The sequence below is a fragment of the Xyrauchen texanus genome, chromosome 21, assembly GCF_025860055.1.
Source record: "Xyrauchen texanus isolate HMW12.3.18 chromosome 21, RBS_HiC_50CHRs, whole genome shotgun sequence".
NCBI classification, from domain to species: Eukaryota; Metazoa; Chordata; class Actinopteri; order Cypriniformes; family Catostomidae; genus Xyrauchen; species Xyrauchen texanus.
In genome coordinates, this window is record NC_068296.1 from 34,882,151 (window position 1) to 34,899,221 (window position 17,071).

Consider the following 17,071-nt stretch of genomic DNA (forward strand, 5'->3'; position numbering starts at 1 on the left):
ACAAGGCATCTTGTGACATGTGCACTAATGCAAACCAACCAAAATACTCATTTACAATCATATTTTTTTACTAAATAATGTATTCTGCATAATTATATCTATCTGTCATGTTCAGAGGGAATGATAAGGCTCAGGACCCAAGCATATCATTTTTAAAAATAGAGGATGGACAAAAATAGAGGGGGGGAGGGGGGGATTCCAAAAAGGGGAAAATCAAACACAAAAAAATAAACCAGGACTGGGCCATAAGGCAGCAGGGAACAGGACTGACCGGACCGGGTTGGGAATAACAGGATGCTGGCAGCGTCAGGGGGACGGCCTCCGTGGCCATTCTGGGACATAATATAATAGGTTCATTCAAACCTGCTCAAAAAAAAAAAAAAAAAATCAATTAGGAAGATCTGATTGTATCCCAGAAACGAGGACAGTGACAATAATTCTGGGCATATCACCACACAGACTTGTCCTCCTGCCTTATCCTACGCATCCTCTTGGCATGCCCTGCATGCTGGTGAGCAGGAGAACCAGTCAAAAACAAAATCTCTGCTGGGTCCATCTTGGCCAGTTCGTAATGTCAAGTTCAGATGGAATGATGAGGCTCAGGATCCAAGCGCTGAGTTACAAAAAACAGAGGATTTATTAATATAACAAAAAGGGCAAAAACAGACCAAAACTCCCTCAAGGGGGAAAACAAACAAAAACAACCCATAGGGGAAAACAAAGGAATAAGGCAGCAGGGAATAGGACAGACCAGACTGGTCTAGATATATTGGGAATAACAGGATCAAATGAGACAGGAAACTGACAGGCGAGACCAAATGGAGTAAACAAGCACACAAGATGAACTGGCACTGGACAGCAAACATGAGGAGATTAAAGTAGGGAGTGAAATCAAACAAGTTAACAAGACAGGGCAGGTGTAACAAATGAACTAATAATGGTCAAACTAGGAGGCAGGGAATGATGCAAGACATGGCGATGCAGAAACAAAACAAAGCCACGTGCTCTCACAAAACAACGAAACACCCAAATGGCAAATGCCATTGCCAAGGCAATAAGGCAATATACGCCCATGCCAACCGACAAACAAGATGAGAGAATGCATAGCAATGGCAAAATAAAAGCGGTGCCATGCAATCTCACACTAAATGAAGCCTGAGCATACATCGCATACATTGCAGTGTCTTTCTTGTGACACACAAGAAAGACATGTGCACACAAGAAAGACATGGTACGATAATGCCACGGTCCTGTCAGACAAAACCCCAGACTGACAGAGTGGCAGGACCGTGACATCTATCTATCTATCTTTGAAAAGTACCAAAACAAATGAATTAATTATGGTTTCTGACTGAATAACTAACAGAATGGCTAACAAAACTCTAGAAGGAGAATTCCGAATCATGTTTCTTATGGGATGGGTACAGTTGTAAGAAGAGTGTTTCATCTGTCCCTGGCTGATCACTTTGCATGTATGCCTCATTTCCTTTGTGACCTTACATCCCAGGATGTCCCGAAATACATTAATTGAAGATAGAAAAATAAATAATTACAAGTAAAGTTTCCTTTCGTCAATTAGAAATAATAATTAATTCATAATGACATAAGGAGCAAGAAAATGAAAAGAAGAAGAAAATTACCCAAGAAATTGATGCTCTCTAATAATTTTTCATCAATATGGACTATGTTCTTTAAATGTTCTGCATAGAGATGATGCTAATTTGAATATGATTAATGAAAATGAAAGTTCAAACTTGCATTAGCTGGGAAATATTCACAGTGTTTCAATTGTCCCGCTTTTTCAACTGTACTCAGTCTACCCTTCTGCAAAGCTTCTAACTTTGCATCTTACTATATTGAATACTTGCCATGTTATAATATATATATATATATATATAGAAGAAACATCTTTTTCCCTTTATAAGCCAATGTAAACATTTGTTACTGACATTTATCTAAAAATGTATGAACTTTATGATTTTATTAAAGAAAGAAAAAGTAGTAAAGAAAATAAAAAATAATAATAAAGCAAAAATTGTGTTTAATTACAATTAAACATATAATAACATACTTTATTAGTTAAGTGGTTAATGTATATTAGGAGAACTGGTGTAAAACGTACTAGCTTCTTAACATTAACTTCTGAGTAAAAATCGACTGAAATGTCTGGTTCATTCATATAATTCATAAATTAGCCTCCTTTTGTTGAGAGACATTATCAATCGATGCTTTCACGATCAAGACATCCAGCCAGGGGCCTGTCTATCACCATCTCCATTGAGAGACCGATCTGCGTGTCTGCAGACTAGCCTATCTCAGCCATTTTGTTTATGCGCCTCTTCGCCATGGCGGAGATGGAAGACGGCGACGAGCCGGGTTTAGTCCACACACACAGCGGTTCGTCAGGGTCTAAATCAGGGGTAGACAAGATGTTCTCCCTGAAGAAGTGGAACGCAGTGGCCATGTGGAGCTGGGATGTGGAGTGTGACACCTGCGCTATTTGTCGGGTTCAAGTAATGGGTGAGTGTTTCTCTAGCTAACCGGCTAGCTATTATAGATTTCTGTGCATTTCTGAACACTTCTATGCAGGGTTGCCACCCGTCCCGTATTTAAAGATAAAATTATGCGTCACATATGGAATCACAACGGGACTCGATTTTTCCCGTATTTAAGCTGGTCAGATGGTGTCACAGTGAAATCGATCCAGATCGCTAATTTAACCTATGTGACTATGGTGGGTAAGGGACCGTCTGAAAAGTCCATAAATGGTGCTAAAACTGTGTATTTCTTTCAATATAAATGTTCAATAAGATCAAACAATGTATGAATACAGTCACTAAGTCATAAAGACAAGTACAGGTGAAGAAGAAAAAATACTTATAAACCTACCAAAATGTATACATAAATGCAGGAAAGGAGACAAATAATCGAAAATATAAAAATAAATATATGTATGCTCAATGTTTCTGAATCAAACGTCATTGCGATGTTCAAAAATGCTAAATCAAACGTTCGAACTTGCCAATGTACCCATGATGAATTGAACGTACCTAAGATGCTCAAACGCTCAATAGAACTTTCAAACTTGACGCCTATGAATGATGAATTGAACGTACTTATGGTAAAAGAACATGTGAACTTTCTTAGGATTAGGGTGATGACCATTCTAAATATATATATATATATATATATGGTGTGGCAGCGGGGGCGTAGTCAAGCGCCCGTCCGGGAGAGAAAAGCGGTAAGGGCGCTTACACCTGAGCTAAATTATGTCTAACACCGGTGTCTAATTTCAGAAAGCATGGGGAGAGCGGCATAAAAAGGCAGCAGCCACAGAGCTGAGAAAGTGACACACGTCAGTCTAGTGTTGGCGCATAGAAGAATTGAGAAACTTTATAAAATTGATTGTAAACATTGCTGTGGCCATTAAAAGCCTTACCTGGAACGTCAAGTGCCCTGCTGAAAACTGGTGCCCGTGTGACAGTTTTCCCAAGAAGGACACGTGAAGCAGGGCACTTGAAATTAGACACCGGTGTTAGACATAATTTAGCGCAGGTGTAAGCGCCCTTACAGCTTTTCTCTCCCGGATGGGCGCTTGACCACGCCCCCGCTGCCACACACAGCTTGTAATAAAACATTTGCAGTAAACAGTAGCCTACCAAGAAAGTCATTGGTCACTATCTTCCTCCTCTTGTGCACATGAAACCAATGAAGTCATCTCCTTCGGTGTCGGAGTTAAATAGCCTCAGATTTAGTTGTCTTTTTGCACTGAGTCAATTCCTCACACTGCTGTTTCCAACGTCTTATCATCGACTCATTAAGACCAAGCTCCCGTGCAGCAGCCAGATCAATCGCCTTCAACTTGAAAGCAGCATCATATGCGTTTCTCCATGTCTTTGCCATGGTGAGGGTGACAAAATTACTACCGTAATCAGAATGATGGGAAGTTTGAGCGCGCTCGATTTACTCTAAACAGTAAACAAAAAAAGTTGTTTTGACCTTAACCCGTTCGGCAATTTCATTGGTCTAATGAAAGCTTCACGCCGCCAAAAAACTGAGCACGTCACAGAATGTTTTTTTTTTTTTTTTTTATAAAATTTGAAAGCCGGTAAAATCCAAATATTAGCCGCGTCATTGTATAAGCCGCGAGGTTCAAAGCATGGGAAACAAGTTGCGGCTTAAAGTCCGGAAATTACGGTATATATATTAGGGCTGTCAATCGATTAAAATTTTTAATCTGGGTCAGACATGCTTGTGTCGCGTCTTGGGTGTGTTGCGTCATAAAATTCAAATGTTTAGGTCACTGCGTCGAGTTAAATATAGTTTAATACTCAATCTTTAAACACATCTTAAGATCCCTTAAAGATCAATTTCAATTACTTCCCTCTGCAGTAAACAGGTGGTACTACAAGCTTGAATTTCTCAGTTAAGCATTGCGATTAAAAATCGTTAATTTTTTTAACGCGTTAATTTTTGTCAAATTAATTGCACGTTATTAACACGTTAAATCGACAGCCCTAATATATATATATATATATATATATTATACAATTTCTTTTATATTTGACACAAACATTAACATTTAATTCCAAAGAACTGATTTGTTTTAAAACATTCTTGAATGCCAAAATAGCTGTTCTCTGGTCTGGGGTTCTCCACTTTCCTTCCTCCTTCGCCTGGTTAACACTGGCCTTTTCTGCACTACAATAAGAAATATAAAAGCCAATTTACAGTTAAAACAAAGGAATGATTTGTTAACCTTCAGTCAGCTTAAAGGTAATGTGTGTGATTTTAATTGTTTAAATGTTAAATACTGAAATTACACCATTGGTATGTTAATTTACCAGTCCAGTGTAATCACTGTTGTTCTGTACCGCTTGCATAGCTGTTTGTTTGGTTGTTCAGTCCAGTTAGACACTGCAACATTGGCTTAACCAATGGTGTAAGTTTGGTGTGGGACACAAATCCCCGAAATGAATGGCAGATGGAGGCGTGTTTGGGGAAAACCTTGTGAAAAGAGTCATTGCAGTCATTACTGTACACACTTCAGCTTTAAGATGACTAGCAATGAACAGGTTTTCTTATATTTCTAAAAGCAAGTTATAAGCCATTGCTAAGTTAAAATTAACTTGTCAGATAATACATTAAAATGTATTAATAAATTGGCAATACGTTAAATATTTCTTTAAAAAAAAAAAAAGAATTCCATCTAGGGTTGGACGATATGACCAAAATCTCATATTTATGATACGAGTCAATTTGTATCACGATAACAATATAAATATTTATATATAGAAGAAATAAAATAGGGACAATCAATAAAAAAATGGTTAATATAGTAAATAGCCATATTGGATAATCAAATCAGTGAATTAAATTCTTCCAAATACAACTTATATAATTTTCTCTTTCTTGGATCTTGACAATAGTCATAATAAAAAAAGTGTGGGGTGGGGTGGGGGGGGGGGTGTCATATTTATTCTTTAGAAGCTGGTACCACTGCTCTTCAACTGGTAGGTGAAGGTGAACTGGTATGGTCTTTGACAATACAGTACTCTTCGGGAGCCAATCGAGGGGCTAGGCAACCCTCTGAAACTGCTTTTTTAAATTGCATGTAATCCAGCTGTCGGTGCTCTTGAAGGATTAGACACTGGATGTTGTGCAGGAACCCACTTGTGCTGTAGTCAAACCACTTTTGGTGGTATTGTTTAGCCACGTCATTGAACTGTGAAGTGTCTCCATGGTGACATCCGTTGGCAAGAGAGTGGAGGCAGCTGAAGAGAAGGCCTGTTTTGAGTTTTGCTTCAAAAACGCATCACTTGCTTTGTGCCAGCTTTGATTTATATACACTTCTGTTGAAGCCAGACTCTGGCTTTTAAGGCACAAAGGCACTGAGGCCTCTGGTAAAACACAGAGAGTATCCTAATAAGTTTTATGGTCTGGCAATGTGTAAGATGGAAGTTTTCCACTAGCATTGTGCTTTAAATTGTCTTCCCCACCATGCGAAATGCTGAAGTAGAATACTTTACTTAATTAGTTTGAGGAATGAACAAATATATTTTTCCTTCTCCTGTCTTTACTTGCATAGAACTACATAGCCCATTTACTCTTGATACGTAAAGCTACACATCACTAGAGGTCGACCGATGCCGATCTTTTGAAATCCGAGTCGGCCGATGGCCGCTAAATGCTGGCGATTTATTTTGGCCGATATTTGGTCGATATGTGCTTGTTTTTAACCTCTTATTTGAACCTTTTATTTCAAAGATAAAATGTAACACAAATAATTACTTAAGATAGACAAAATTTCTCAACAAATACATTTATTGAACACTTGACCAATCTGCACTTGTACACTTAAATTAAAAATGTATAATGTAAAAACATTTTGTATAAATAATGTATAACAAATATATTAAATAAACAAAGCAGGTGTTACGAACTGCTCCGAGACACGAAGGTTGAGATCCAAATGCAGCTTTAATTAAGGGGCAATCCAGAAACGTAATCCAATATTCAGAGCATCCAAGAGAAGCACAGGCATAACTAGGGATGGGTATCGTTAAGGTTTTAATGGTATTACTATCTTACCGATACTGCTAATCGATCCGGTACTTTAACAGTATTCTTAACGGAGCTTTTTGTTATATATATATTACACAAAGATAAACAAAAGATAAACAGTTACACAAAGATAAACATTATATAGGCACAGTGATTTAATTTCAGGAAGGTCAACTAACATTACTGTTCAGGTGTGGTCTAAAAAGAAATCTAATAAAGTAATCAATTGTAAAATAACACTGCATAGTTTATCATAGATTAATGCAGAAGTTATTCATTCAAGAGCTGTAAGTGATTTTCTCTTTGCCTTTTGTTGTTTGATTCGCAGTAATGGCTCAATCGTCACACGTTTAATAGACAGCTTCCCCTTTAAGACCGAGTCTAATAGACTCCTGATGCATCATATTTTCTCCCCAACTATTTCCATAACTACGTCCATTTAAGACATAAACTGTGTTTAAGTGAATCTCCAAGCCGGTCGTTTTGACATATTTTTGTGTATAGTTGATCGTTTAGACGCGCACATGAAACCCAAAGTAGCCTATACTTTGCTTGTCTCGTTGCGGTGTGTTTCGGAGCGCGCGCCGCCTTGGGAACGGTATCTCTTGCCCTCTTTTTATTATTAAACGCGTCCCGAAATTTAGTAGCAGTAGCATTTTACAACAATCACCGATCGTGCTGATTCTGACGTTAAGTTTGAGTTTTAGGGAGAAATGTCAGTGCACCGCTGTGAAGGGAAGGAAGTTGTGCTAGACAGAATGCGGCTTATGTATAAATATTATTTTTATAATCTTTGGAAGGCGAAATCTAAAATAAAATCAGACTAATAATCACAGATCTAAACCAGGCTATGTTTGAATGTTTGTGCTCGCTGTGGCACCGCTTGAGAAATTCTCTCTCTCTCTCTCTCTCTCTCTTTGACTGCGACTAGCTAAATTGCATCACAGACAAATGGTTTCATATTATTATACATAGAAATGGCTGGCGAGATAAAATAACTTTCTCTTTATAGCAATAATAAATGTATTTTCTTAATTTCTCCAGTACCGACAGCAGAAGCGATTAACGTCCGAGCTTACCAAAGCCAGTCCTTCACTAGCCTATAGTGCGTTGGTATCTTTTTTATTACATATTTCTCTGCATTGAGTGACAACCCTCTCAAATAAAAGACACACAAACAGAACAAAATAAAAGTCTCAGATTCACTGTCTGTAATTGCAAAATTCTTGCTTACTTATTGTGACATGATAGCAACCCTTCTGCTGTGATAATGCAACTTCAACGTCGCTATCAATATCCAAAGTCGCGTTTGTTGGCAGTAACATATCAAAAGTTTTTAATTAAATATAAAGGATTTATACAAATTTAATCCTTACCGTTTTCTCCAAGGAGCTTAGCTCCTTCCTTAGGCACTGGATGAGGTCTGCTCACTCTGCTGGAAAATGACTCTAGGGGCAGCGTGTGTCCAACACCTGTTCCACAACAACACTAGGCTGCCCACAGATGCGCCTGCCTAATAATCGGCTTAATATACTTGGATATTGGCCGATGCCGATTATGTTAAAAAATGCAAAAAATCGGCCGATTAATCGGTCGACCTCTACACATCACACGCCGTCAGGATGCGTGACGTGGCTCGTAAAATTGGGACTGCCCCGGTTTTATCAGGACATCTGGTCACTCTACTTATAATGCCCATTATTGATGAATCTAAAGTTCTTATGGTGCTCAAAAATGCTGAATACAGCATTCAAAAATACATATGGTGCCTGTTAATGATGAATCGAACATACTTTTAGTGCTCAATAACGCTGAATCGAAAGTTGAAACTTTCCTATGATGCACATTAATTATTAATCGAACGTACATACGATGCTCAAAAATGCTCAATCGAACCTTCGAATGTGCCCATTGATAATGAATCGAACAAACTTACAATGTTCAAAAATGCTTCATTGATCATTCAAACTTTCCTATGATGCCAATTAATGATGAATCAAACATACAGTACTTGCGATGCTCAGAAACACTCAAATTGAACGTTTGAACTTGCCTATGGTGCCCAATAATGATGAATCAAACGTACTTGTGGTGCACAAAAATGATGAATCAAGCTTTTAAATACATTTACTGTATGATGTTAAAACAGACATTCAAATATGCCATAATGCCCGAAAATACTGAATCAGATGTGTGCGTGTTTGAATGGACCAGTGGTGCACAAAAATGCTGACTCGAACATTTAAACGCACCTAAGACCTCTGTTTCTGAATCAGATGTTGGAACTTGCCTATGATGTCCATTATATGAATTGAATGTACTTATGATGCTTAAAATCAGCTAAATGGAATATTCAAACAGACCCATGATGCTTAATCGCATACGCTTAAACTCGCACCTAATGCCCATAAAATGCCAAAGCAAACGTTAAAACGCACCTATGATGCCCAAAGATGCTGAATCAAACTTGCCTGTGGTGTTGAAAAACTCTGAATGGAACGTTTGAATTTACATTTACATTTATGCATTTGGCAGACGCTTTTATCCAAAGCGACTTACAGTGCACTTATTACAGGGACAATCCCCCCGGAGCAACCTGGAGTTAAGGGCCTTGCTCAAGGGCCCAACAGTGGCATCTTGGTGGTGCTGGGGCTTGAACCCCTGACCTTCTGGTCAGTAACCCTGTGCCTCAACCACTGAGCCACCACTGCCCACCTGTGCTGTCATGAAAATGACAGCTCAGTTTTATTATAATTTGATTTCAGTAATTTCTTGAATGATATGCATCACATGTATTTTTATTTATTTCAGATGCATGTTTGAGATGCCAGGCTGAAAACAAGCAAGAGGACTGCGTTGGTAAGTAAACTGTAACATCAGCGCGAGCACACGGATTACCTGCCTAATAAATGAATTACAGTAAGCCCCTGAAAACAGATAGCAGCACTGTCTGTTGCCAATGCATAGTACCATTTACTGATAACTACTTTAGTGTCTTGTCATCCATTTACCATCTCTTTATCACTTTCATTTTTAATAAGTAATATACTTAGTATGCAAGTAATCATTTAACTAAAGCCAGACACTTACATTGCATTGCATTAAGGAAAGTCCCACTGAAGCAACCTGGGGTTAAGTACTTTGCCCAAAGGGGACTATCCATAGTATTCAGTTACTTCAAACATGCCCCAGCGCAACACTAGTAGACTATGCAACTGCAAAAACAAAGGACTATGATGTGAATAGTGACTAATATTACAAGCTCCCTGTCCACCATTACTGTCTCTTATTCTCATTCTTCCTCTCTCTTCCTTTCAGTGGTGTGGGGAGAGTGCAACCACTCCTTCCATAACTGCTGCATGTCCCTCTGGGTGAAGCAGAACAATCGATGCCCGCTGTGCCAACAGGACTGGGTGGTGCAGAGGATCGGCAAATGAGGATTTAAGCCTCAGATCCACCCCTCATCCATCCACTTTAGCACCACTCCGCTTAGGGAGGCAGAACTGAAAATAAGAACATCTTTCCAGTCGCTGAACGTGTAGAAACATCTGTGTGCGTGTATGTGACCGTCAGATTGAAATCATGTACGTACACGGAAATCCAGGTGACACTGGTTGGCTTTACCCCTCTGTCACCTAATTTAGCATTAACAAGAATCAACCCGAAGAGCTCCAGGGTACGGCGGGTGTTTGTGGCATCAACTGAAGCTGTACTATGAATGTGTATTTTATGTGTTAGAAATAAATATTAAAAACTCAATGTATTTTAGGTGTGTTTTAACTTAAAACATATTAAGAGAGTATATACAACGATCAGCCACAACATTAAAACCACGTGCCTAATAATGTGTAGATCCCCCTTGTACTGCCAAAACAGCGCCAACCCGCATCTCAGAATAACATTCTCATATGATATTCTTCTCAGTGGTTATCTGAGTTACAGTAGACTTTGTCAGTTTGAACCAGTCTAACCATTCTCTGATGACCTCTCTCAACAACAAGGTGTTTCCATCTGCAGAACTGCCGCTCACTGGATATTTGTGGCACTATTCTGAGTAAATTCTAGAGACTGTTGTGTGTAAAAATCCCAGCAGATCAGCAGTTACAGAAATACTCAAACCAGCCCATCTCACACCAACAATCATCCATGCGATTATCTAGTTGGCCAATTGTGTGGCAGCAGTACATAACATCATGCAGATACGGTTCAGAAGCTTCAGTTCTTTTCACATCAACCATCAGAATGGGGAATAAAATGGATCTCAGTGATTTTGACCATGGCATGATTTTTGGTGCCAGATGGGCTGTTTGAGTTTTTCTGCTCATCTGCTGTGATTTGCACGCACAACAGTCTCTAGAATTTACTCAGAATGGTGCCAAATACAGAAAACATCCAGTGAGCGTCTGTTCTGCAGATGGAAACACCTTGCTGATGAGAGAGGTCAACAGAGAATGGACAGACTGGTTCGAACTGCAAAGTCCACAGTACCTCAGATAACCACTCTGTACAATTGTGGTGAGAAGAATATCTTATCAGAATACTGTTCTGAGATGTGGGTTGATGCTGTTTTGGCAGCAAGAGGGGGATCTACACAATATTAGGCAGGTGGTTTTAATGTTGTGGCTGATTGATATATACATACAGGGTTGGGAAATAATGGTATGCATGTCATGGGATTATGTATTTAAAATACAAAATGTAAGTAAATGTATTCCAATACAATTATAGTAAATCATTGGTAATTAGAATACAGTTACATTCAAAAAGTATTTTGATTACTGAAGAGATTACTTTGCATTTTATTGTCATTTGTTTCATTTAATATTCAGTGCTTTCAGATGGAAAACGTATAAATGATGTGATTCAAAGTGCATTTGAACAGCGGTGAAACACTTTCTTATGATGTGTTACATTCATACGAGCAGACAGAGAAGTACGTTTGGAGCTATGAAAGTGGGAACCCTTGATTTACAGCTCTTATCACAATATGCAGCACTGAATATATTAGATCTCTGGCAACAGAAAAAGCATTCCTGATAGTACTCCGCTTATTGTCCCTCAGCTAATTCCGGTTAAACAATTAGCTCAGGATTTGTGTGCTTGTGATTAGTCTGGAACCCAGAAGAACTATTTCCAAGACAGAGTTTGATACTTGTAACTTGTCGTATGCATTTCAGCCAAGGCAAGTTATAGCACACTTTGTATTGATGGTTGGTTGGTTAACTTTATTATCCACGTTGTGGAAACTTGTCTCTGGCTTCACCATACAATACATCACAAACAATTTATAAATATACTTTAAAAAGGTATACAAGACAGAAGTCACCAATCCCTTGCATTTAAAATTTTAACTGCATTGGACACAAAAGATAACTGATAAATTTCTGAATTGCACGTGGTTGCCTATAACGTCTCCCTGATGGCAACAGGTGAAACTCACCATGAAGAGGGCGAGACATGTCCCCTACTATCACTAAAGCCTTTTTTTTTTTTTGACGTTATGTGTATATAGATCATTCAGATGTCTCTGTGTCTTGCCAATTGGCTTCATTTACAATCTTGGTCTTCTTGACCCTGTTTTTACCACTCAAATTACCACACCACAAGGTCATGTTAAAAGTAAAAATACATTTTTATAGACCATTTCAATTATGTTCTTACTTGCACCGAAGTAATTTAACCTGATCAAATACAACCTTTGTTGAGCTTTCTTACAAATGCTGTCAGTATTCTCTATAAAACTAAGTTGAGGATCAGTGTGTGTCCCCAAATACTTAAAATTACAAACATATTCAATTTGACAAATTGAATTGGATTCCCACAAAGTATTACAGGTTCCAACTTCAAAATATTCCCCGTATCTCCAGTAATTACCAATTCTTTTGTTTTATCCACATTTATCACAAATGCATTCAGCTGACACCACTCAAAAAGGGCTTTTAAAGGGCTCTTGGTATGTGCGAGGCCTACCTTTCTCTACTACTTGCAAAAGACCCACGAGAACCATATCATCAGCATATTTAAAATAATAAAACAGAGAATAGTAACAGTGAAAAAATTGCTCCTTGTGGGGCTCCTGTGTTGCCATTAACAACCACTCTTTGTGGACGTTTAGAAAGGAAATCTTTAATCCACCAAATAATCCCCCGTAATCCCCAAATCAATCATTGGCTGCATAAGAATATGGATCTGAATATGGATTACCTCTGCGTCATCAGAACCTCTATCTTTTCTATATGCAAATTTCAATGGATCTAGAACGTTACTCACAGAACTCATTAGATGCCTCATGATTACTCTTTACATGCATTTTCCCAATACATATGTGAGGGCAATGGGTCTAAAATCCTTCAACTGTTTAGCTCCTGGTTTTGTTTGGTATGGAAATGACAGTAGATATTTTCCATAAATTTGGTACTCTTTTTGCATTTATCAAAAGCTGGAATAGTTTGGTAAAAACCCCAGTCAATTCATAAATATAGTCTTTCAATACCAGCCCATCAGGTCCAGGTACCTTATTAGGCTTAATATGAGACAAAAAATATGCAATCTCATATTCTTCCAGGGTAATATTTTCATATAAAGGAATTTCAGAGCAAACCCTATTAGTTTCAGATATACATTCACCAGTATCAAACCTACTAAAAAAATACATTTAAATAATATGCAAAAGATGCTTATATGAAGGAGTGGTGTCAAATTTCTTCCCCTTTCTTCCCATCATAACATTAAAACCCTCCCATGCCTGCTTTGCATTACCCTTAAAAAAAATGTACTTTCAATTGTATTCTTATATTCAAGTTTAGCACTTAATTAATTTTCCCCTATGTTCTCTATTCTCCCTAACTAATTCCTTATCACCCTTCATAAAGGCCACCTGTTTCTCATTAAGACACATTTTAAGATCTTTATTGAGCCACTTCTTATTATTTGGGTATATACTGTATGTACTGTTTTGGTTTGAACACAATTGTTCTCACAAAAATGTAAATAAGACGTAAATGATAGAGTCTGTAATATCATGAACATTGTCACATACATTAATAACAACTGCCAGTCCGTTTGGTCTCTCAATTGATCTTTGCTTTGCTCAGTCCACAGGTGTACATGCTTAACAACCGTTTTCTCCTGTTTAATCTTAGCCCGATATCTGGGGAATAAACGTACAATATTGTGGTCTGACTTCCCCAAGGGAGAGCGGCAAATGGCTTTAGAACCATCAGCAATATTGCCAAAACATTTATCCAAAATGCGTGTCTAGACGGACAGTCCACATATTGGTACAGAGCGGGTAAATAGGATGATCACAAGAGTTCACATCCCCCAGAATAAATACTGGCTGTTCAGACGAACGGACATTCTGCTATTTTGTTCCCAGCTTTTTCATAGTCCGGTCTGGGAACATACTAAAATAATCGTTATTTGTCCAAACTCCCTAGGGAGATAAAAAGGTTTAAAAGACACGAAATCCGGAGTGCACACTTGTTTATATATTCGGAATTGAGTTGCCCATTTGTTATCCACATAGATACACAGACCTCCTCCAAACTTTTATGAGACGCAATTTCATCTCTGTCCGCTCATCATTGTATATTCACTTATACAACACATTAAACAACATTCTTCTAATTCTTTAGTGAAAAACTCTCTACAAAATATCTCTACACCATTTGTGACATAGACAAATCATATGGCTCATTGAGAAGTGGTGTGCTATTACTTTTACTATGTGATCAGACGATCTTAACCTGATCTGATTATAAAACAGGCAAAAACAACAAAATCCAAAAGACTTATTTTGAATGATGGACCCAAGCCATATCTAGGGACCAGAATATCAAAAAGACTGGGTCGTTAAGTCCTTTGACTTGGGCCAGTAAGCATCCACCATACAATGTCCTAGGAACCACCCAGAACATCCCAGCAACTGAGCAGTCCCTTGGCAATCACCCAGAACACTCAAGCATTTTGGCAGCGAGTATTGCACGGACAAGCACCACTCTTATTTTCTTCTGACAATTTATAAATCTATTCTCATTTAATTTCTTGAACTGACGTTGACAGTTGACAGCAGGTTAAAGGCGACAGTGGCATTGTCTATCACTTAGCATTGTGGCTAAACATTGTCCAAAGCCTCTTAAATTAGGTATGGCATAAGTTCCTTTCTGCGAGGTGCATCCGTGAATGAGCATACAAAGACACTTACCTAAGAGAAAATCCCTCTTGGTAATTAGAATTCTGCATAAGCAATTACGTGAGTGGTGCGAGGAAGACTCTGACTTGAAGCCTCATTCTCTTTGTCTCATCATAGATTCAGAGCTTGCCACCTCCAATAGTTTACTACATTCCATTTTTTTATTAATTGTAACCAGGTGAATCACATAGTTCACCCATCACCTAGCCACAGCCATGTGTGACATGTGCAGACTGGGCAACCTGGTGGCCAACACAACCTACCTGAAAGCACAAAGTGGAGATGACAAGGAGATGAGAAAATGAAGGTGTAGCCTCTCCCTTACCAAACCAGAGCAGTGTACAGTGATCCGTGTAAGTATTCCCAAGGATTTTAAGCAGATCTGAGAGGAGCAACCCATCGGGAAAATATGCTTCTGGCAATTCCTCTTAACCTCCAGTCCAGAATACATTGCCTCTGCTGAGTTACTGGATGAGTTGAATGACTGGAATTTGGCAGAGGCGGGTGCGGGTGCGAAGGATAAAGCCAGGCAGAACATCATCAACAAATTCTGCAAAGCTGATTCCGAGAGTTTCCTGATCTTTCTGGTAGGAGATATAGCAGAGAAGTGTAAAGTGTTCTCGGAGAAGGACTTTGAAGAGGTGATGGTGAAAGATGGTGAAAAGTGCTACACAACAGTTCCTGAAAGGAAAACCGTTCACCGAGTGTCAGGCCAGCATGTTATTTGATAGATTTGTGCAGTGGAAGGAATTTGAGAAGCAGCCGATCTCTGATAAATACTTCTATGAGTTCAGGATTTTGGGATAAGGAGGATTTGGAAAGGTGAGTGTTTGTACAGTCTTCCTTGTGGTGCCAATTTTGAGGCCCAAAAGAGAAATATAAAATACAGTATATGTCTGGATATGTGAACGTGGCACACCATTACTCCATTAATATAAGATATTTCCTCTTCTTGCCATCTTCTATGATTGCTTATGATCTGTGTGTGCTTTGGTTGAATCCAGTCTGTCAAGTTCAAAAGTGTAAAGAAAGCACACCATAAAACCACAGATTAATCGATACAGCTCCTGCACTCGATTAAATGTTTTCCAAAGTCATTTGATCACATTGTTTGATGAACCAAACTCAAAGTTGTCAATCACTCTCAAATCAAGTCAAATCATATTACTAAAGCACTTTGTCAAATATGGCAGATACCCTGATAACATCAAACCTCATTGGTTCCCATTGGGTCTCGTGACCAAACGTCATGATGTCATGTAGTGGATGTATGAAGTCAGTTCCCCTTAAGTTCACAAAGGTGTTTTAGCAGAGTAACCACACGTCTAGTTCATCACATTAACTATGGACATCTTCCACTAACATTTGACAAAATACACGTGTCCAAAATACAAAACATTTGCATTGTAGAACATTTAGAAATGTTTTTACAAACCGTTTTTTTCCTTTTTTAATGTTCTTCTCTCTCTTTACAGGTGTGTGCAGTTCAGGTGAGAAACACAGGTCAGATGTATGCCAGCAAGAAACTGAACAAGAAACGTCTGAAGAAAAAAAGAGGGGAGAAGATGGCTTTGCTAGAGAAACATATCTTGGAGAAGGTGAACAGCTTGTTTCTGGTGAGCCAGGCCTATGCGTTTGACACAAAGACCCACCCGTGTCTGGTCATAACTCTGATGAATGGAGGGGATCTGAAGTACCACATCTACCACATTGGGGAGCATGGCCTTGAGATGGAGCACATTATCTACTACACGGCTCAGATCACCACTGGGATCCTGCATCTACATGCCATGAATATTGTGTACAGTGGACATGAAGCCAGAGAATGTCCTGCTGGACAGTCAGAGCCAGTGCAGGCTGTCGGACCTGGGTCTGGCCGTGGAGCTTCCAAATGGGAATACCATCTGTCAAAAGGAGAGGACAGACAGGAAAAGCTTCAAGGAAGAAAAAATATGGTCTGTCTGCAAAATGCTTTAATGTTAGAGCTATTTTGGACATAATGGGGTGGTGTAGCTTAGTGGTTCACACTCTGGGTTGGTAAGGCAAAGGTTATAGGTTTGATCCCTATGAGGTGTGATCATTGAGCTTTCATCATTTACATGAGTGGCCAAACATTTTTCATGTATTTTTTGTCCCAATGACTTTTAATTCTTAAACCATATCACCAGTTTCCAAGAGTCTTTAATAACCTCTATGGTTAAAGCCTGGCAAAGTAACAATTGTTATTTTTTTACTACTAACCATACATATTCTTAAGGGGCTACATTTCACACTTAGTTTGGAAATGATGTACTTTGAGTAGGAGAGTTTGTT

General features: G+C 38.7%; 1 protein-coding gene and 1 pseudogene across 1 annotated transcript; both read left to right on the top strand.

Annotated features, from left to right (window-relative positions):
- Positions 1-2,316: 2,316 nt before the first annotated feature.
- Positions 2,317-10,421, top strand: LOC127661327 (RING-box protein 2-like). Its single transcript, XM_052151955.1, has 3 exons — positions 2,317-2,520; positions 9,376-9,423; positions 9,883-10,421. The coding sequence occupies exons 1-3, from the start codon at positions 2,331-2,333 to the stop codon at positions 9,999-10,001; spliced, it is 357 nt and encodes a 118-aa protein (XP_052007915.1). The 5' UTR covers positions 2,317-2,330; the 3' UTR covers positions 10,002-10,421.
- A 4,552-nt stretch (positions 10,422-14,973) lies between these two features.
- LOC127661326 (rhodopsin kinase grk7-b-like) lies at positions 14,974-16,798 on the top strand (annotated as a pseudogene).
- Positions 16,799-17,071: the final 273 nt, after the last annotated feature.

What these genes read in the sequence shown, in the direction of transcription:
- LOC127661327 (XM_052151955.1), top strand. Translation starts at nt 2,331, where the DNA reads ATGCGCCTCTTCGCCATGGCGGAGATGGAAGACGGCGACGAGCCGGGT. An exon ending in TTGTCGGGTTCAAGTAATGG is followed by an intron (nt 2,521 to 9,375) that starts GTGAGTGTTTCT and finishes TATTTATTTCAG; the next exon opens with ATGCATGTTTGAGATGCCAG. An exon ending in CAAGCAAGAGGACTGCGTTG is followed by an intron (nt 9,424 to 9,882) that starts GTAAGTAAACTG and finishes TCTTCCTTTCAG; the next exon opens with TGGTGTGGGGAGAGTGCAAC.